Raw genomic sequence first — 23,594 nt, forward strand, 5'->3', positions numbered from 1 at the left:
TTATAGCAGAATTTTTTTTTAGAAGGAACTTAAGGTTAGCCTTGTCCCACCTCCAAGGGCCTTCTATGCCCCAGCCCCTAACTTCCCCTTTTTTGACCTTAGAATTAGTGTTTTTGAAAGCACTGTTGAATACAACAAACTCAACTAATTGATAAATTCCATTTGTTTCACTTGCTGGCTGAGTACCATAAATTGAATAAATTCATCTTTGGAGCGTTGTCAGCTAGTTGATATATACCGTGTGTTTTAGTAACCGACTGGGTGTATTAACATTTTATCAAAGAACTTTGGAGTACAACAAACTCAACAAGTTGGTGTTATCTGCTTGTTCTACTTTCTGATTTAATCACAAAATTTTAATGAGAGCACTTTTTAGTACTACAAACTGAGCTAGTTGATAAATTTTGAGTGTTTTATTGCTGGCGAGTACAAAAAAATTAATGAAAGCACATTTGAGTACACAAATAACAGCTAGTTGGTAAGTTACGAGTGTCTTAGCTACTGAGTATCAAAATATTTGATAGAAGCACTGTTGACAACGACAAAATCAGGAAGTTGGTATATTTCAAGTGTCTTAGTTGGTGACTGAGTATCAAAAATTTAATGAAAGCACTTTTGAGTACAACAAACTCAGCTAGTTGATAAATTCTGTGTATTTTATATGCAGGATGAATTCCAGAAATTCAAAACATGCACTTTTGAATAAAACAAAAACAGCTAGTTGATAATTTAAATCTTTTAACTACTGACTGGATATCAAAAATTTAAAAAGAGCAGTTTTTACTACAATAAACTCAGATAATTGAAAAATTTTGTGCTGTTTACTTGCTGGATGAGTATCAAAAGATTAATAAAAGCCCTTTTGAGTACAATAAACTCAGCTAGTAGGTAAAGTTCAGTTGTTTTAGTTACTGACAGGCATAATAAATTTAATAAAAGGACTTTTGAGCACAGCAAACTCAACTAGTTGGTAAATTACGAGTGTTTTAGTTGGTGACTGAGTAACAAAATGTAATGAGAGCACTTTTGACTTCAACAAACTCAGCAAGTTGATAAAGTCCGAATCTTTTAGCTACTGAAATTGTATCAAAAATTTAATAAGAGCAGTTTTGAGTAAAATAAACTCATTTAGTTGATAAATTCCGTGCTGCTTACTTGCTGGATGAGTATCAAAAGATTAATAAAAGCTCTTTTGAGTAAGATAAAATCAACTAGGACGTAAATTTCAAGTGGTTTAGTTAGCGACTGGGTATAATAAATTTAATAAAAACACTTTTGAGTATAGCAAACTCATTCCGAGTGTTTTAGTTGCTGGCTGATTAACAACAATTTACATAGAGCACTTTTGACTTCAACAAACTCAGCTTGTTGATAAATTCCGTGTGTTTTACTTGCAGACTGAGTACCAAAAAATTTAATGACAATTCTTTTTAGTACAACAAACTTAAGTAGTTGATAAATTCCGTGTATTTTACTTCCATGCTGAGTACAAAGAAAATTAATAAAAGCACTTTTGAAGTCAGGTGGATTTTTGAAAGTGGGCTTTCTTGGGAAATGTTTTGTGGTTGGTTTTACACAAGGTACATGAAGGAAGAACAGACACTCTTAGGGAAAAAATTGAATCAGTAATTGAAACAAGAAATGAGTAGTATACTGTACAATAGTCTGGAAAATATACCCTTATTTGGGTACTAAAGCTTGCCTATAATAAACGGGAGCATTAGCCAACATACATAATCAGCTGCCCACATTGGTATCTGAAACTTTTGGGTGAATGACCAACATCTTCCTGTCAGGATATGATTAGCAAATATTCAATCTTCATTGAATAAAAGCAGTGTCCAGTTATTATAATACTTATTATTCAAGTAATGACAATTATATGAATAAATGTTCTGTCTTTTGAAAATATTGTTTAGTATTAGGGTAAGTATAAAGTTTAAATTAATAAAGTTCTATATATTTTAAGCAATGATACAACACCCCTTGGTCATCCATGTCCCAACCTCAAAAGGGCCCAGTGCTCCTTCAAATACCCCCACCTTTTTTTGTACTTAATTTTTTTAAAGATTGCTTTTTTTAACTATACTTTTTACAGAGCAACTTTTTAATTTTTTTTCATGTCTTAAAATGACATCAAATATATTTGAAACTATAAAAATTTGCTTGTGACATTCTTGAAATATGAAATGAAATATGAATAATGCTTGTAGAGATTTTTTTACTTATTTTTTTGGGACATAAAATCTTTTTGGAAACTTTTTGACTCCGAATTTTTGTGGCTCAGAATTTTTGGTAATTTTTAGGCCATTAGCAGCTGGTTATGTTACCCTATCACAGGGTGCCCTACGATAATAGCTTGTGATACTGATAAATATTTTAGCTAAGTATTTCCAAATCTTGTGTGATATTACCAAATCTTGTCTGATACTATCAAAAATCTTGCATTAAATTATCAAGATCTCGCCTGGTATAACGAACATCCTCTATTTCGTTATCGAAACCTTACAAGGTATTATCAAAATCAACACATAAACACACAAAGACAGACACTGGGACAAGCAAAAATTCGCCCTGACACACAGGCACAGAGAGTGACAGAGACAAAACATATACAAACACACAGATTTAGATAAACAAACAGACAAGGGCAGACACTGGGGCAAGCAAAAAGTCACCAGGATTCACAGGCACAGAGAGTGATTGAGACAAAAATACATACAAACACACAGATTCAGACATACAAACAGACACTGGGACAAACAAACACATGCTAAGACACACAGGCCCACTAAGAGAGACAAACAAACAGCCAGTCAATTTCTACCTGCATCCGGGTACCTACAGCCAACCTACAATTCGCACCATTTTTTTAAATAATTTCATTCAAGTTAGGCTCATTTAGGTTCAATTCGCCTCGCTTGCCACAGTAAGTGAACCTAAAAAAAGTGAACAAAAAAAGGTGGTGGTTGTAGGATGGTTGCAGGTATCCAGTTAGGTTTGACTTGCTGTTTCCTTGTCTCTCTCACTATGACTGTGTTTCTGAGCAGGTGTTTACTTGTCCCAGTGTCTGTTTTGTCTGCTTGTATGTCTGAATCTGTGTGTTTGTATGTGTTTTTGTCTCACTCACTCAACTACTCAACTACTTGGTAAATTTCAAGTCTTTTAACCGAGTATAAAAAAAAACAAAACACTTTTGCATAGAAGAAACTCAGCCACTTTAAAATTCTCCGAGTCTTTTGTAAAAGAGTCTTTTGTGACAGTCAGAATGGCCAGGTTAGGTATAGAGTATTAAAAAATTTAGTAATAGCAATTTCCATGCAAGAAACCCAGCTAGTAGGTAAACTCCCAGTGTCTTAGTTGTTGACTGAGCATCAAAAGTTTAATAAAAACACTTTTGGTTACAATAAACTCCGGTAGTTGATAACTTCCGAACGTTTTACTTGTTGGCTTAGTACCGAAAAACTTACAAAAGCACTTTTGACTACACCAAACTCAGCTACTCCGTGAATTATAAGTCTTTCCAAGTGTTTTACTTGCTGGCTGAATACCCAAAAAAAACAAATAATAGCCTCCTCGACTACAGCAAACTCAGCTACTTGGTAATTTTCGAGTCTTTCAACTGGCGACCAAATATCATAAATAATAAAAAAAAACACTTTTGCATACAACAAACTCAACTAGTGGACAAATTCCGAGTCTCTTTGTTGCTGACTAAGAATCAAAAATTTAATAAAATCGCTTGTGACTGCAATAAACTCAGGTAGTTGATAAATTCCTAGTGTTTTACTACTTGGCTGAAAACCAAAAAATCAATAAGAGCACTTTTAACAGCAAAAACTCAGCCACTTGTCAAATTCTAATCCTCTTAATTGGTGACTGAGTGTCAAAAAATTAATAAAAAGCCCATTTGCATACAACAAACTAAACTTTTAAGTTAGGTTCACTTAGGTTAGGTTATGTTGGCTGGTCACGCTAACATAACCTAGAACAACCAAGCTTAAAAGTAGTTAGCTCCAAGTTTTTTTTTACTCAGTCAGCAACTAAAACACTTGAAAAATACAAACTTCCTGAGTTTGTCGCAGTCAGAAGTGCTTCTGTTAAATTTTCTGATTCTCAATCAGTAATTACGACACACGGAAGTCACCAACTAGCTGAGATTGTTGTACTCAAAAGAGATTTTTAAATTTTTGGTAGTCAGCTTGCAAGTAATTTACACGGAATTTATCAACAATCTGATTTTTATTTTTACACAGAAGTGCATTTATTAAATTTTTGTTAATCATTCAGCAGCTAAAACACTGGGACTTTACTAGCTAGCTGAGTTTGCTGTACTCAAAAGTGCTTTATTAAATTTTTAATATCCCGGACGGTAACTAAAACACTTAAAATTTACATCCTAGCTAAGTTTATTGTACTCAAAATTGCTTTGATTAAATTTTGGGTACTCAGTCAGCAAGTAAAATCCATGACCAACTAGCTGAGTTTATTGTACTCAATAGTGCCCTCATTAAATTTCTGTGGCCCAATCAGCAACTAGAACACTCTGAATTTATCAATTAGCTCAGTTTTTGCACTCAAAAGTGCTTTTATTAAATTTCTGATATCCAGTCGGTAACCAAAAGACTCGGACTTTGTCAACTAGGTGAGATTATTGTACTGAAAAGTGCTTTTATTAAATTTTTGGCATGTAGTCCACAGTTAAAAGACACATTATTTATCAACTAGTTGAGTTTGTTTTACTCGAAAGTTTTTTATTCATATAGGATCTTTCATTAAATTTTTAGTACTCAGCAAAACACACGGAATTTATCCACTAGCTGAGTTTGCTGTATTCAAATAAGCTTTCATTGAATTTGTGTTAATCAGTCAGCAACTAAAACACTTGGAATTTACCAATTAGCTGAGTTTCTTGTTCTCAAAATGCTTTTATTAAATTGCTGATACTCAACCTGGAAGAAAACCACACGGAATATATCTACTAGCTGAGTTTTTTGTACTCAAAAGTACATTTTAAATTTTTGGTGCTCAGTCTGTAAGTAAACCGCACAGAATCTATTAACTACTTGAGTTTTTGTACTCAAAAACGCTTTCATTAAATATTTGTTGCTCAGTCAGTAACTAAAACACTGGGAAATTACCAAAGAAGCTGAGTTTGTTGTGCTGAAAAGTACTTGATTAAATTTTTAGACATCCCAATCTTTAACTACTTGAATTTACTTACACTTTAAATTTACCTAATAGTTAAGTTCATTGTACTCATAAGCGCTTTTATTAAATTTTCGGTACTCAGTCAGCAAGTAAAATACACGGAATTTACCAACTAGCTCAGTTGGTTATACTCAAAAGTACTTTTATAAAATTTTTGGTATTCAGTCATTTTTTATACCGGGTCGGTAACGAAAAGACTCGGACTTTTTCAAAATAGTGAGGTAGTTGTACTCAAAAGAGTATTTATTAAATTTTTTATATTGAGTCCGCAAATAAGACATACCCAATTTTTCAACTAGTTGAGTTAGTTGTACTCGAAAGTTTTTTATTCGTAAAGGGTTTTTCGTTAAATTTTTTGGTACTCTGCAAACAACTCGGAATTTATCAACTATCTGAGCTCTCTGTACTCAAACGGACTTTCATCAAATTTATGCTACTCAGTCAGCAGCTAAACCCTCGGAAATTACCAACTAGCTGAGTTTGTTGCACTCAAAAGTACTTTTTAAAATTTTTGGTACTCAGCCTGCAAGTAAAACAAACGGAATCTATTAAATACTTTAGATTTTTGTGCTCAAAAGTGCTTTCATTAAATTATTCATACTCAGTCAGTAACTAAGACACTTGGAATTTACCAGCTAACTGAGTTTGCTGCACTCAAAATTAATTTATTAAATTTTTTGATGTCCAAATCGGTAACTAAAACACTTGGAATTTACCTACTAGCTGACTTTGTTGTACTCAAAAGTGCTTTAATTAAATTTTTGGTACTAAGTCATTCAAGTAAACACATGGAATTTACCCACTAGCTGAGTTTTTTGTACTAAAAAGTACCTTCATTAAATTTTTGTTACTCAATCAGCAGCAAAAACACTCAAAATTTATTAATTAGCTCTCAAAAGCGCTTTTATTAAATTTTTTGATACCCATTCGGTAACCAATTGACTTAGAATTTATCCACTAGCTGAAATTGTTTTATTCAAAAGTGCTTGTATAAAATTTTTTATATTCAGTCTGCAGTAAAAACATACGGAATGTTTCAACTAGTTGAGTTTGTTTTACCTGTAAGTTTTTTCATTAGGTTTTTGGAACTCAGCCAGCAATTAAACACTCGGAATATATCGACTAGCTGAGATTGTCATTCATAAAGGGTTTTTCATTGAATTTTTTGCTACTCAGCAAAACACTCAATATTTATCAACTAGCTGAGTTTGCTGTACTCAAATGTGCTTTCATTAAATTTAGGTTAATCAGTAAGCAACTAAAACACTCGAAATATATCAACTAGCTGAGTTTGTTATGCTCAAAAATTCTTTTATTAAATTTTTGGTACTCAGCCCGGAAGAAAGACACTCAGCCAGCAATTAAATACTCGGAATGTATCAACTAGCTGAGTTTGTTATTCATAAAGGATTTTTCATTGAATTTTTTTTGGTACTCAGCAAAACACTCGGAATTTATCAACTAGCTGAGTTTGCTCTACACAAATGTGCTTTCATTAAATTTATGTTACTCAGTCAGCAACTAAAACACCCGGAGTACACTGACTAGATGAGTTTGTTGTACTCAAAAGTGCTTTCAATAAATTTTTGTTATTCGATTAGCAAGTACAACCCTCGGAGTATACCAACTAGCTGAGTCTGCTATACTCAAAAATGCTGTTATTGGTTTTTGGTACTCAACCTACAAGTAAAACACACAAACTTTACCAACTAGCTGAGTTTATTTTACTCAACAGTACCTTTTTTATTCTTTTTTACACCCTGTCGGTAACTACAACTTTTGATATTTACCAACCAGCTGAGATTATTGTACCCGAAAATACTGTTATTGATTTTTGGTACTCAGCCAGCAAGTGAAACACACAAAACTTATCAACAAGCTGAGATTGTTGTACTCAAAAGTCCTTTTATTAATTTTTTTTTACTGAATCAGCTACTAAAATTTTTGGGATATACCAGCTAGCTCAGTTTGCTTTACTCAAAAGTGCTTTTCTTATATTTTTATTACTCAGTCAGCAGCTAAAAGACTCGGAACTTACCAGCTAGCTGAGTTTTTTGTACTCAAAAGTCTTTTTCTTAAATTTTGTTACTCTGCCAGCAAGCAAAACACACGGAATTTATCAATTACTATAATTTGTTGCACTCAAAAGTGCGTACATTAAATTTTTGTTACTAATTGAGCAACTAAGACACACAGAACTTATTAATTAGCCGGGTTTGTTGTACTCAAAAGTGCCTTTATTTTAAATCCACTTGGTAATTAAAGCACACGATTTTTTTGGAGTTAAAAGTGCATTTATTAAATTTCTGGTACTCAGCCTGCAAATAAAACACACAGATTTTAGCAACTAGCTACGACTATCAACGAGTTTCCCTGTTAACAGGTCTCAGATTCTAATATACCCCCTCTGCACCCGCTAGTACTACCAATGTCTCTGAAAATTCATTTATTTTACACCTTCAGAATTCTAATAAACATTCTAAACCGTAAACATTCGACTTGCTGGCGTACCCTTAAATAATGTAAATATAACAAAGTAACGCATATAATATTCTATTGAAATATTGGCATGTAGAATATCATCATAAAAAATAAATGCTTTGAATCCATTCCATAAAACACTTCATAATATTTTCTGTTGACATGGGAATTATTCTCATTTGGTGTCTTATACAAGTTGTTGAAAAAATCCCCCCCCCAAAGAAGTTGAAGAAATTCTAAGTAAAAAAAAAACTAAGTTAAAAAAGCGAAAAATGTTACTACAACCAATATTGTAGGAAAAATTACGACTAACATCTATATCTTTTTCATTTCGTATTTTGAAAATATTACAAGTGATTTTTTTTGGTATTAAGTATATTATATGTTATTTTAAGGACATGAAAATAAAATTGAAAAATCTCTAAGTCCCCAAACAAAAAGTTTAAAAAATTGAAAAAGCTCCCTCTAAAAGAAGTGCTGATATAAGCGCTCCTTCTCAAGAATATGATGATACAAGCGGTTACATTATGCCTATGTCAATATATGTTGTTAAGTAAAGTTCAACACTATATCATAAACTCTATTTGTACAATTTGAAATCAAATAAAACGGTATTACATAAGTGTTCATTCCTCATATTACGCTGATTCTGCTATTCCATTTGAATTGATATAAAACAGTTTACTAAAGTGGTCATTCCTTTTATTCAGTGAAGGTTGAAAATATGTTAGTCATTTCCAGACAGGTATATGTAAATGAGGTGTCACCTAAAATATACTAATGATTTACCGGCTGCAATATGCTATCCGGCTCTAAACATTAGAGCCTCAGGTGTTGAGCCTGCCTCCACAATGACCATACTACTAATGCAGCTATCAGTATTGCTAAGCTTCATAGCAAGATCGATACCAAAGCAAGGTATCGATCAAAGTCGATACCTTTTTTGAATATTATTGTTATTATTATTATTATTACTAACATTATTATTATTATTATTACTATTACACTTATGGACGTTGTGTTTATTTACAGTTTGATAAAGCTTGTTGAATGAACTCTCTTTTCTTTTGTTTATTTTTCCTCCATTCTTATGTTTATATGTTTAAATGTTCAATAGTTTCATGTTATTTGTTTTGTTTCATAATCCTCCCCCTACGGCCCATGAAGCCTTTGTGGGAATTTGTATATTGTAGTTTTATTATTGTATTGTTACATGAAAAAATGAATATATCTATCTATTTAAGCACATTTTTATTTTCTCATTTTTCCGTTTGTTCGGGAAAGTGCTGATTTTAAAGGAGAATAATCAGTCAAGATTAATTGTATTAATTGCAGCAAGATAATTGGTCAGTAGGTTTCATTGTGAGTCTAATCCAGTATTCAGAATAGAGTCCGATTGACACAGAAATAAAAACTGTTCATGGAATTTAAAAAATGATTACTATTAGCTATTACACTGTTCGTTTTCGACTAATTAATCTTTGCTTATTTATCCATTAAGCCTATATCATATTTTTTTTGCATATTTTTTCTCCCTGATCTTCTTACTCCCTAAAATCTTCTGGCTAAGTGTATAAACCTAAAAAGTTATTTTTAGCAATTAGAAATTCCACCTTTATCCTACTCAGACTACCTACCTTTGTCCTGTACCAGGGGAGAGGTGAGGGGAGTCACTGTGCCTAGAATTTCTTCTGGAACCAAATGAGCCTTTCGGTGAGGGGTCCGGGGCCTCCGTTATCTCAACACCCTAAAATATATAATGTAAAATATCAAATCACATATCAAACAGCAAAATATTGCTATGACAGCTTCGATATGTTATAATATTGTTATAACAGCTTCGAAATATTGTTATAACAGCTTCGATATGCAATATATTCGAGTATTCTTTTTCTTTTGAAAAAAACTAAAAAGTTCACACATATAGGAGCTTAAAGAAAATACTGTTTCTGTGAAATCTTTATATACATTCTACTAGCCAAAAAGATAATTATAAAATAATTTACATTAAAATGTAAAATATATAAGACGTTGTCAAATATGTTGGGCTTTCAATTACACATGAAACAAAGCAAAAAAGAATAGAAAAGGTGATTAACATCAAAATGCAGCATAATATTTACCTTAGTTAGTTAGTCCTGCAGTATTTTAACAAGATAAATTATTTTTTGCAGAAAATATAATAGGTTGTTCTTTTAGTGTAATATAAAAAAAAAATAGCTTAATTAAAACCATTTAAAGATGAAGTTACACTCTGTATAGTAAATACTCATAAGTAAAAACGCTTCATTCCCGAAGGTGTAAAAGATAAAAATAACAATAATTTTTTTTAAAAACGGGTGAGGGTCAATCGTTTTTTTTCTTATATAGAAAAAGAAAATTCACACAATTTGTAATTTTCCGTTTCTTATTTTTCAAAATGCAATTCACTACTTTGGCTGCGGAGTGGCCTCAGGCGTCTTGGTGTCGAGATGTTATTGCACCAACAGTTTAATACTCACGATAAACTAAACACACGGGGGATATTAATTTCCACCTCATTAAGTCCTTAGAGCGGCAGGAGCTTCGGACCCCCCTTTTGATTGTTCAAGAATCGTATAAGCATAATCAGTATTCTAAATTAGTATATTTGTAGCCATTGTTTAGTATTGCAATAATTCACAAGAAAAAATTCTTGCTGTTAGTACAAGTTTGCAATGTATAATTCTGAAAATTAAATTCCGTCTGTCCAAAAATCTTAACATATTAGCACTATAGATGGCATACATAACATATATGCAAATCCTATACTCCAAGCTAAAAAAGTACTTCTAACAAATTAAACACAAGCTGGAATTACAAACAGAACCTTTTAAAATATAACCTATATACGCATACATGAATAAACATAATTTGACATACAAAACACATCCGAAGATACATGCGTCTGAAAATAACACATATGTTAACATAAATAGATTTTAGATAATAAATGTAGAGCCATGAGACAAATAACATCAAACACAACATAAATTCATATATTATATATTATCATATATTATAAGTTCAAACCAATAACTGGGTTGGATGGATATGTCAAGTGTCGTAGATTTACGCAGCAGAAGTTCGATGTAAAAAAAAACGTAGAAGGCCAGTTGGATACCTGTAAAAGGTCAGCTAAAATAATGAAGATATCCTAAAGTTTATGCCGCAGCTTTTACTTTCACTATATTAGATAGCTGTCAAAAACCAAACAACAATTACTGTATCAAAAACTGTATCTTTTGTAAGTCGCCCTTCGAATGTTCAAAGCCTCATATGAGTTGCAGCATGGGCCAAAAAAAAGTTCTAGAAAAGCTAGTCTTTATTAAAAATTACTCCTAAAGTAAATTGTTTCTCTAAACTCAGGGGTCAAACGGGTATATCAAAAACTTTTTGGCGTGCAACTTTAACGCATGTCAGATGTGCAAGAAACATGAGCGTGTTCAAATCAGTCGGAAAATGATGAACAGTTTAACAAAATCAGAACTATTCATATCACAATATAGACTATTCATAAAGCATAGCCAGCTTCAGTTTACAATTATATATAAATAAAAAAGAATAATAAATTAATTGAATGAATTTATTTAATTTGTACTGTTTTATTTTAAAGCATATTAATTTAAGTAAATAAGATCTTAAATAAGCGTTAATTTTTCGTTTTTTTTTTCATTTATGTATTCATTTACGCACTCCCATAAATTACCCATTTAAAATTTCTTTGAGTTTGTTTATTGAATACTAGTAAATAAATGACTAAAATGTTAATAATTAAATAATTTCATTGAATTATTACTTCATTGAAAGTTATTTTATTATTCCATTTAATAACCAATTACTCATGTATAATTTCATTTAAAATGAATAATCATAAATAATTCATTCAATAATTTTAAAATTATTCATTTATCTACCTTGAAGCACCATTGACAGAGAAAAATGTATAGCTTAAAAATTGCAAGAGTGTGTAGGCTACTTAGGGCAAATCTGAAGCTGAAGAGAAAACAATTTAAGATAAAAAAATATAAATATATTTAAACAAAAATGATTTATTTTGAGTCTGGAAGGTAATACATTTCAACTTTTTATTTATATCCTTAAAACTTGCCTCTCGACTCACTTACTGCTTTGGGCAAATGAAAGACAGGGTAGTTGTATATGTAAGTATATTCATTACTACCCTGTAACTATATTCATTACTTACCGCTAGAAAATAATATTACCTCAAAGTGAGAAAATTGTTAATAGAATCTGATTTCTAACAGCAGTACTGCGCAGTACTAAAATTGGCTTCCGTTTCATACCACCGTAAATTGTTTACTTACCATTGAAACTACCAAAATTTTGAAGAAGTATAAAAAAGATTTTCTTACCTTGCGTAGGCTGCTTTAATAGACAATAGAAGTCAATTAGCTTTAGCATGGGAAAAGGTGGCAAAAGCAGCTACCAACAGTGCCGTATCTATAAGTGGTAATTTAGGTAATTTAGGTAATTCAAGTTACAGTCTGGAAGGGCCACTCTTCTGAAGGAAATATCTTAATAAAATAAAAGGAGTGCCAGTAGATTCCCCAGTTTATGCTTCTTTTCAATATCATGGGTATTACTCTGGCAAATCAGCCCCCCACCCCTTGATGTTCCCTTATATAGACCTAATAATATATTTTTCCATTAATAACGTCTTGTCATACACTCTTTAAGAAAATAGGGTTTTCCGCAGTCTATCTTTGTCTGTTATTGAGTGCACAATTTATCAAAATATTATCAGAAACGTTTTTCAAAAAAAAGAATGGAATGGAAGGAAACTGGAAGGATAATTTGGAAGGATAATCTTTTCATTAGGCGCATGGTGCATATTATAAAGTATGAACTTCATTGTTTAAGTGATTTCTTTTGTATTTTTATATCCATGGCGTTTTGCAAAAAATGGGTTGAAGTCCACTTTTTTCCGAAAATGAATTAAGTATATGGTTCGAAAGAACTCAAAGAGATTTTTCAATTGGTCTGTTCTAAACTCGGCGTATCTTAAGTTGTGACCGAGTTGTAAACTGTTCTGAAAAGGGCGTAAGAAAGAGCGTAAGTACCTTATCTTATAACCAACGAACAATTCAGCAATATGGACGTTTGGACATTTCCAGTGAATTTTGATCGAAAAGTTAACTAGGAATCAGTCTTTAAAGTTTCAAGTTTCTTAAATTCTGATTTGTGAAAATTTTTTTAGTACGTGTTTTTATTTATTAATAATATTTTTCTTTTCATTCTGCTCTCCTATAAAAGTAAGGAAAAGTGGACATAGCCCCTTTTTGCAAAACGCCACGGTATATTCTAGGGGTATATCTCGAACCACCAGGGGACATGGGGAATATTGTCAGATAAGTGACCATGATATTTGGAAAGAGTGAAAATAAGTAGTTTAATGGTGTTGCTTTTGTTTTCTAAACATGTTTTCCTCAGATGAATCCTATTTGCAAGGACAAAGAATTTAGTACTTCTAGAATGATACCCACTTTTTTCCAAACTCTATAAAAATCGTTTAGTATTTTTGCAAAATGTTATGGTATATCCTAGGGATATATCTCAAATCACCCGGGGAGGTGGGGCAAATCGTCAAACATACAACCATGATATTTGGAAAGAGTATAAAAAAAGTGGTCTTATGGTGCTGCTTTTATTTTCTAAAAAAAATTTCTTCAGATGAATACTATTTGCAAGGAAAAATATTTTAGCACTTCTAGAATGGTACCCACTTTTTTCAAAACTCTATATAAATTGTTTCCTATCCTATTTTTCCTATACACGAGGTCATAAAATACGGGAAACTCACTGAACGAGGAAAGACCTACTGGAAATTCACGGTCTGTTGGGTTCCATTTAAGGAAAAACAAATTCTCTGAGAAATCCGTTTCTGATAAAAAAAAAGAAACAGCTACCGCCACCTATCATTACAAGCAAATGATAAAGCAAATTATAAAACATTTTTAGCTGCATATACTTCCATATCTCTTTTTAAACTTTTTCTTAGAATTCAGCCAAAAATAAATGAAATTTTTTCCAAATAGATGATAATGGTTCATTTTTTCACGTTGTTAAAACCTATCTTAATCTCGGCAGATAACTTACCCTTAACTATTTTAATATATAAGAAACATAGTTAGTCAAAAATTATCCTACCCCTTTTCAGGAAATTCTAGGCTGGAACCAGATAGACTTGGTTTGAAACATGCTTTTTCATATTTTTAAAACCTTGCCTAATTTACGCAAACAAACCTAACCCTAACCATCAAGAAACACAGTTAAAAAAAATTAACCTACCCGTCAGGATAAGAATAAACCTAACATTTGACGGAAATCCTAACTTCATTACACTCAAATTAAGCTTGTTTTGGATTTTTTAGTTCTATCGTCACTAGCGTAGGTAGTTTTTATTTAGTCACTTCCAAGTAACGTCTCTTTTCTCTAGTTTATTAGAAAATTTATGAAACACGAGTACATTTTCTCTGTAGAGCTTTTCAATTTTTCTCTGTATGCATAAATTACCCACTTTTTTTTAGCGAAAAACCCACTTGGTTGACCTAACGTTTTTAGACCTAACAGTTAGGTCAAAGGTTGACCCCTTTTTCCTAACTACGCTCACTAAGGTAAGAGTTTCTTATCATTGGAATTTATAGGTGGTCTCTGCTTCGTTCAACCATTACAAAAACCTTTATTTAGATGTAAAACTTTCTAAATGTTTGTATATAACTCCTATTTATCCAGCGTTAACCAAGGGATACCAGGTTCCAAGTTACTTAGTCGTGTTTAAAATGAATGCAGACTCATATACTCTGAAAAACATGAAAAAGAACTTAACAAATAATCAATTTAAACTTCCCCTATCCCAATTGCCTCAATGGTGTTTGTGCGGCCTAATTTTATATCTAACCATAGCTTAAACGAAAAACTATATTTTGATGTAAAACTTACTAAATGTTTGTATATAATCCCTTTATTTAGTTCGAGCGTTAATCAAGGAATATCAAGTTCCAAGTTACCTAGTTGTGTTTAGAATGTATGCACACTGACATACTCTGAAAATATATTAAATTCAATTTAACTACTAATCAATTTTTTCTACCCCTATCCCACTTGTCTCAATGGTGTTTATGCGGCCTAATTCTAGATCTAACCATAATCTACACAAAAACCTATATTTTGATGTTAAATTTACTAAACGTTTATATATAACCCCTATATTTAGTTCGAGTGTTAATCAAGGAATATCAGGTTCCAAGTTACTTAGTCGTGTTTAAAATGTATGCACACTGACATACTCTGAAAAACACGAAAAATAATTTAACAAATAATCAATTTAAACTACCCTTATCCCACTTATCTCATCAGTATTGCTTGAGAATTCGTTGCGTGAACACCTTGTTTTTGGATATTAACCTATTAATAAAGCAAGGTTCAACCTGTGTGATTTCCCCAGAGACATTTATGATTGGATTACCTTTTTACCTGGTACTGACACTTTTGTTTACTTATTATAAATTCCCTCGGGATCTAGTGATTTATTAACTGCAGAGACTTGGACTAAGTGATTTAATTTAACTCTGAATCTAATTGGATTGCGCAAATAGTTAAAGGAAATCACGCTGCGATAGAGTTGACGAGAGAAAGGATTTGCTTGTTTTGGGTTTTCTCAAACTTTTTCATCGTTTGGACGATTGCGTTACGATAAAGGTAAGAGGAGAAAAGTAAGCAGAAGGGTGGGGGAGAGCTGTTTGCAAGAGCCATGGTACCCGCCGGGCTTGTCCCTTAAATTGCGGGGACAAGGTAGGCAGCCTCCAACGCTTCCCTTACTTCTCTCGCAAGTGAACCTTCAATCTAGAGAAAATGGGAATTGGTAATTGGTGCGAAGATGAACCTACAATCCTAGATTTTTCTACAATCCTATCCTGTGCTTTGTACAGAAAAATCTTGCTAAAGGAGTTTCGCCCGATACGATAAAAGAGTACATGGCCGATTTCTTCGAGTCTTCTTCTCTTTGTGAGACCCGTAAATTGCTTTTTTTAAAGCTTTCTCCGAATGAAGTCCCATCGAAGCGCGTAGGAACCAATGCTGCATTAAACTGTGCTTCGGACATTATTTCTTCGCTTGTAAAGTGCGATTCCCAGAACATAAAGCTTCCGGACTTTGTTATCAAATGTCCCTGCGAAGTGCCAATGATCCCTGTTGATGCCTTCAGTACCCTCAGTGCCAAGGTGAACTCTTGCCCTGAACAGCTGCGTGATATTGCGTCCAAGGTTACTGAGGGACGGTCTAAGCTTGTAGCCCCTACTCAAAATACGAAAAAACCGTCCTACGCTGTTGTTCCACTCCCGTAGCTCAGCGATCCTATCCTTCGCATGAAGAAGCTCGAAACGTTGGATGGTCATGACGGAATCGTAAGTCTGAAATCTAAGCCACACAGCAAAAGCTGGGTTGTGATGGTACGCGATAAGCGCTCAGCCGACACGCTTGCTGAAGCTGATACTAGCTCCATTCCAAACGTTGAAACCAAAGTAATTGATAAAAAGCCTTTAGCTGTTGTCCGTGAAATACCCCATAACTATTCAAGAGCTGATTTAGAGGCCTCAGTGGAAGGACTTATTAGTGCTAATCAAATCGGCAATTCTCGCACTTTTCGCCTCGAGTTTATCGACAAAATCACTCTGAACGCGGTTCTGGAGTCGGGAATCCGTATTGAGTATGAATTTTTTCGCGCTAAGCCCTTTCAATCCATTCCGCGTCGATGCTTTCGCTGTCAAAGTACTCATGTGAATTCCAAGGAAAACCCTTGCCAAGCCTCACCAAAATGTGCAAATTGCACTATGGAACACGTAAGTTTTAGTCTGAAATGCAAAGTTCTCCGATCGGCTTTCAGCAACGCTAATAAATGAATGCTAAAACTCCGTTTAGCTTTGTTTCCCTTAATATTAATGGTACAAAAGACAAGGATCTACTGATTAGTGACCTACTTGAAAATGATATTGTGTTTCTACAGGAGTACCTTCTCTCTAAAGTGAATGTTGATAGCCTAAAGCGTTCTCGGACCCATTATACCTTCTTGAGAGCCGCCCAAAAAACCCGTGGTAGACCATCAGGAGGTCTGGCCATCTATTTCAGACACAAGACTCAGCCGATATTATTGCAAAGTGACGCTAACATCTTAGCGATAAAATGTGGTGATACCGCATTTATAAACATTTATTTCCCCTGTAATAAAAAGACTGTGCGGTCATTGTCTAGTTTTTCACAAGCATGTAATCGCCTACGAACACTACTTAGCGACCTTTCAAAACAAAATACCTAATGGGTTCTCGCCGGCGACATGAACACTGACTTATTATCTAATTCCGACCGATCTGAAATCTTTCTCGATTCACTAAACTGGAGGATTCCATCTTGCTGATAAAGATCTTCTATTTACTTATATTCACAATCGTGGTGGTCTTACTTCCAACCTTGATCATGTAATTGTGTCAGATTCAACTCTACTTTCATCAATAGTTCATGTGGAAGACTCTAAAATCGACGACGATCATTTACCAATCACGTGCCAACTATCTTGCTCCATGGCGACCTCTGTGCAACGTAACTCTCCCAAGTGGTTCTCAAAGTTAAATTGGGAAAATACCAATGTTCCACTTTATGTATTGACATTGCCCCAGTTATTATCATCTATTAAAGTGCCTTTCCACTTATTGCAAACTTCTGTATCTACAACTTCAACTCGGATAGATATCAACTCGTATTATCAGCAAATAGTGTTCTGTCTAAAGTCTGCCACTAAAACAGCTGTACCCTCCGAGTGCGTGCTAACGGGTACTCGCAATCCCTTTTGGAAAGTTGATCCTAAAGTGAAGATGGCTAAACAAAAAGCTAAGTTCTGGCTCCGCATGTGGATAGCCTGTAATCGTCCTTCTTCTGGTTCAGTAAATCAAATAAAATAGAAAACCAAACGAGAGTACAAATATTCCCTTCGTAGAGCGAGACTGAATGCCTGGGATGGTCCTAGTGACAAGAAATCCTGGGATCGTGTTATAAACAGTGTAAAGTGTTCACCTCCAATTAATTCGTCTCTTCGACTATGTGACTTCGTTTCTCATTATAAAAATATTTTGCTTTCATTTAATATTAATCTTACTTACTTACTTACTTAGGTCCTCCCATGCCTGAGGGCGCATAAGGCAGCAACAGTGGTTCGTCACGACGACCTGTCCTGAGCCGTCGTTTCTAATCTAATCGTTTATTAATCTCCAAAATCATTTTACAAAGCTTGTCAACTCAATCCTCCCAATTCGTATCAACCAATCTCAAGTGTTGTCGGTGGAATCTGGTGTTATACTCCGAGCTCTTAAGCCAGTGAATAAATCTGAGTCTCTCGATAGTGATGGTCTTTGCTTCAAGTTTTTGCTTATGATTGTCCTGAACTGCTGAAGCATTTGCAGTTATTGTTTCAGATGTGTTTGGCACAGTCCGTTTTGCCAGATAGTTTTTTGTCCGGTTGTATATCTCCCATAGTCAAGAGGGGTAAGGACCCCAGTGCTTGCTCTAATTATCGTCCTATCACTGTGTCTTGTTTTGTTAGTAAGCTATTTGAATATGTACTGCTACCGGCTATTAACTCCAAGTGCAATTTTACACCCTTCCAGCTTGGTTTTAGAAAACGTATGGGCTGTGTTCAAGCTCACCATATTGTGGGTCGGCTAATGAAACAAGCTGTTGCTCAAAAAGGTCCCCTGTATTGTTTGACTGTTGACATATCTAGTGCTTTTGACAATGTAATTCATTCAAATGCTTTGTTTTCTCTAGCAGCCTCGGGTGTTAACCTTTCTATTGTTTCCGTGCTTAAGTATTGGTATGCTAATTCTTCAGTTAGGGTGAAGTGGAATGGTACTGTAGGGGAGTATATTCCTGTTAAAAAAGGCGTTAGGCAAGGTGCCGTGTTATCTCCGAGCATTTGTAAATGTGTTTTAGCTTCGTGTCTCCAACGTCTTCAACCGTCAATTTTTTACAATGATAATTTAGGCATTAGTCACGTTGCATATGCTGATGATGTTCTGCTTCTTAGCCGGACAAAAAATAGTCTAATTACCAACTTTTACCGTCTTTCAGCCGCACTATCCACAGTAGGCCTTTCAGTTAATACCTCCAAATGTGAGTTTTTGTGTTTTGGGAGTCCTCCACCAGCATCACCTCTTTGCTTGGGTTCTTCAACTATACCATGTTCAGCAAGCATTAAATGGTTGGGTCTCTCTTTTTCCACGTCACTTTCGTCTACTTGCTCCGCTATTACGTCCAGCGTGCTGAAAAGTATGCGGGTTGGATACGCGAAAATTTCACCAAATTGTGGTCGGTATAACCGAAGAGGACTATGCCGTCTTTATTCTAGTTTTGTGCCCCTGCTGTTTTTTATCTTTCTGGTTTTGCTTTCCTCCTTCGCAAGAAGGATACAAAGAAAATACGCTCAGGATATTTTAAGTATTGCAAGTATTTGCTGCGTCTGCCTCGGTGGTATCGGAATCATACAATCGTTTCTAAATTTGACATCGTTGATGCGCCCTCGCGACTGAAACATTTATCTAAAGATATATGCCTTAAAACTCGGCAAATGATTGGTGTTTTTGACCCTCTTTGGCAATTTTTTGAATGGAGGTAATTTACTTATGTTGTATGTTGTTATGCTGCTATGTTATTTATGTTGTTATGTTTTTTGTCTTGTTTTTTCTTTTTTGTGTGTGTTTACTCCACAGTTTAATGTACTTTGTGGGTTATAAATAAATTATTATTATTATTATTACTTGTCTCAATGGTTTTTATGCGGTCTAATTCTAGATCTAACCATAACCTATACGAAAATCTATATTTTTTTGTAAAACATACTAAATGTTTGTACATAACCCCTATATTTAGTTCGACCGTTAATCAAGGAATATTAGGTTCAAAGTTACTTGGTCATGTTTAAATGTATGCACACTGACATAGTCTGAAAAACATGAACTACAATTTAACAAATGATCAATTTAAAATACCCCTATCCCACTTGTTCAATGGTGTTTATGCGGCCTAATTCTAGATCTAACCATAACCTATACGAAAACCTATATTTTGATGTAAAACTTACCAAATGTTTGTATATAACCCCTATATTTTTGTTTCGACCGTTAATCAAGAAATATCAGGTTCCAAGTTACAGTTTAAAATGAATGCACACTGATATACTCTGAAAAGCATGAAATATAACTTAACAAATAATCAATTTAAACTCCCCCTATCCCATTTGTCTCAATGGTTTATTTGCGGCCTAATTCTAGATCTAACCAAAAATAGCTTTTTTTAAAGTTAAGAATCTTTGAAAAAGATATTTTGCCAATTTTTATAGAAATGAAATAAACAGCATTTAACATATAAATATTTAAAATCCATGAGCACGGGAGAAAATAATATTGGGTAATATTACAATTTAAAGTTGCAAAAATTAAATTGAAAATAAGGTTGAAAGAGGAAGTGTCCCAGAAAACCTGTTTAAAATTAATCTTCTCCATATTATGCAGGAAATTATTTTAATGTTTCTTCCACTAATGAGTATAGACAAAATTTAGGTACTAAACTTGCATCAACCCCACATCGAATTTTCTAAGAAAAAATGTGACAGATATTTTTGTGTGGGACCGTAGAACAATTATTTATAATTATCCAATACAGAAAGTCGGCCACACGGGTAGACCATGAAGTCGAACTGAAATAATTACTCATTTTTTTTACACCACGGACTACCTCTGATAATTTAAAATAAAGCATAGCTACTTACATGGTGGTATTGTTATTGTTCAAGTTTTTCCTAAAAGAGTTACTTCTGCTTTTAGGTTCTACCTCATCAGCCAGCAGGTTTTGATGGAGTGATCCTTTGCTCCCACTCTGTTTGTGGGTGGCCATACCCATTAATGTCTCAAAAAGTGAGGCTTTCTGCATAGTGATTGAAAAAAGAGAAAATGCAGCAGGGTAAGCAAAGCGTTGAATCAATAAATATGACCAGAAGCATGGTAATTCACGTTTGACTATGTTGAAGTTAAATTGGAAATTGAAAGTGATTACGGTAATTGACGTTTGATTTTGAAGAAATTGAATTAGAAATTGAAATTGAATATGGTGATTAACATTTGATTATGATAAAATTGAATTGGAAATCTAAACTGAATATTAAAGTGGACGTTTGATTATGATGAAATTGAATGGGAAATATAAATTGAATATGGTAGTTGAAATTTGATTATAATAAATTGAATTGGAAATCTAATTTGAATATGATAGATTAAATTTGATTATAATGAAACTGAATAGGAAGTTGAAATTAAATATGGTAATTGACGTCTGATTATGATGAAATCGAACTAAAAACCAAAATTGAATATTGTAGATCATATTTGATTATGATGAAACTAAATTAAAATTGAATTTGAATACAGTAAGTGACGATTGATTATGATAAAATTGAACTGTAAATCTCAGTTGAATATGGTGGTTGACGTTTGATTATGATAAATTTCAGTTGGAAATCTAAATCGAATATCGTGAATGACGTTTGATCATGATAAAATTGTATTGGAATTTGAAATTGAATATGATAATTGACAATTGATTATGATAAAATCGAATTAAAAATCTAAATTAAATATGATAGAGGACGTTTGAGTATGATAAAATTGCATTGTAAATATAAACTGATTATGGTAGTTTACGTTTAGTTATGTTTAATTTGAATTGGAAATTGGAATTGAATGGTAACTGACGTTTGATTATGATAAAATTGAATTGGAAATTGAAAGAAAATACGGTAATTGAATATGGTAGCGGACGGTTGATTATTATGAATCGGAAATTGAAATTGAATACGGTTATTGATGCTTGATTATGATGAAATTGAACTGGAAATCTAATTCGAATATGGTGGATAACGTTTGATTATAATGAAACTGAATTAGAAATTAAAATTGAATGTGGTAATTGATGTCTGATTGTGATCAAACTGAACTGGAAATCTAAGTTGAATATGGTAGATAACGTTTGATTACGATGAAACTGAATTGGAAACTGAAATTGAATACAGTAACTGGCACTTGATAATGATAAAATTGAATTTTAAATCTAAATTGAATATTGTAGTTGACGTTTGATTATGATGAAATTGAATGGAAAAATGAAACTGAATATGGTAAATGACGTTTGACTATGATGTAGATGAATCGAAAATCTAAATTCAATATGGTAGATAACATTTGCTTATGATGAAATTGAATTGTAAATATAAATTAAATATGGTAATTGACGTTTGATTATGATGAAAATAACTGGGAATTCTAAGTTGAATATAGCAGATGACGTTTAATTATGATGAAAGTGAATTGGGAATTGAAACGGAATACGATAATTGAACCTTGATAATGACGAGATTAAATAGAATTTATTCAAAGTAGATTTATGCATAAAAACATAATGGTTTCAACATATATTGATAGAAGAAGCTGATTAGTCTCTGTCATATTTAGTTATCTTTGGCAGCATGAACCTACATTTGGGACTTTTTGATCTAGGTCAGTTCTATTTGGGTCAAAAGTCAGGGTATTAGCTTGCCAAAACTATTGGATCCAAAGTCAGGGTATTAATTTGCCAAATCTGATACCCACAAATATCAAGGTATCTGGCATCATGGGTAAAGATTATTTGATGTCGATGTTTCTTAATAATAGTTGTACAACAGAACTTTAGACTCAAATAAAAGGAGTAAAAATCTGACCGAATCCTAGGTTTGATGAAGTTACAACTGAAAATTTATAAAAATATTGTTAGACCATTCCATCATGAGAATTCTGTTATTTTATTTTAACTGCATTTTGTTTAAGTGTAGACGCTTTGTTGCAAAAAACACGTAAAGAATCCTATGCATTTTTTAAAGTGATTTGTATTGTACTTTCCCCCATAAGCTAGACGGCGCAACCTAGGACTCTATTTTAAATCAAATCCTGTCCAAGTATTTGAACTATTCATGGTCAAAGGTTCTCCAGAAGCTTTTAACTCCTACAGTGATATTTCATACGGAATAATCATACATTGCAAGATTAAATACCATGACGTACGTCATAATGTGTATATATACAAAACTTTTAAAAGTAGATAATCGAAATAACAAGGGTTATTAAGTTGGATAAAGGAGTTATTAGGGATATCTTGGGATATTAGGGATAAAAATAGTATTATTTTTTGTCAGAAAAGAACCTGTCAGTTTATAACGAAAATGATCTGTCAAAAGGACAGTAATGGTCTCTCACTATTTTTTATTTTTCAGTACTTTATTTTATTTTTGCTAGATTGATGTATGTACTACAAAGTAAACTTAACGAATTTACTTATATTGTTTTGTTCCTACATGTACAAATTATGTACAATTATTTAAAATTATGTACAACTAAGTATTAAGTTCCATTATGTAAAAATTTGCACATAAATGTGAAAAAAATTTTTTGGAACTAAATTGTCAGTAAATCTGTTTGTTGTGGCATTTGTGAGATTAGATGGGGTTAGTGAATTAGCTCAAAAATACTAATTCCTAATTTTGATTCTCAGGAAAATTCATTAAGTAATGTAGAAGATGAAGTACTTGTCTCCTCTTGTATGTTCAAAAACAAGGCTATGAACATGAGATAAAAGTATATGGCAGTGTTGCCAACAGTTTCAAATAAACTTTTCTAGATTTCCAACTAAAATTGTACTACAAGAGATCACTTTGTACCACCTGAATAGCACGTTGAAAAATTTGTCATAACAAGAAGAAAATTTTAAATAAGCTAAACCTTGAACAGCTA

At 33.0% G+C, this 23,594-nt stretch overlaps 1 protein-coding gene across 1 annotated transcript in view; it reads right to left on the bottom strand.

Moving 5' to 3' along the window:
• LOC136035786 (voltage-dependent calcium channel type A subunit alpha-1-like) overlaps positions 1-23,594 on the bottom strand; it is a 192,280-nt gene that overhangs the window by 15,945 nt on the left and 152,741 nt on the right. Inside the window, exons 21-23 of the mRNA XM_065717760.1 lie at positions 20,546-20,700; positions 12,087-12,099; positions 9,330-9,439 (exon numbers count right to left, since the gene is read on the bottom strand). Of these exons, the coding sequence (XP_065573832.1) occupies positions 9,330-9,439; positions 12,087-12,099; positions 20,546-20,700 (278 nt within the window). The remainder of the gene's footprint in view (positions 1-9,329; positions 9,440-12,086; positions 12,100-20,545; positions 20,701-23,594) is intronic.

The sequence above is a fragment of the Artemia franciscana genome, chromosome 14 (assembly GCF_032884065.1).
Source record: "Artemia franciscana chromosome 14, ASM3288406v1, whole genome shotgun sequence".
Lineage (NCBI taxonomy): Eukaryota > Metazoa > Arthropoda > Branchiopoda > Anostraca > Artemiidae > Artemia > Artemia franciscana.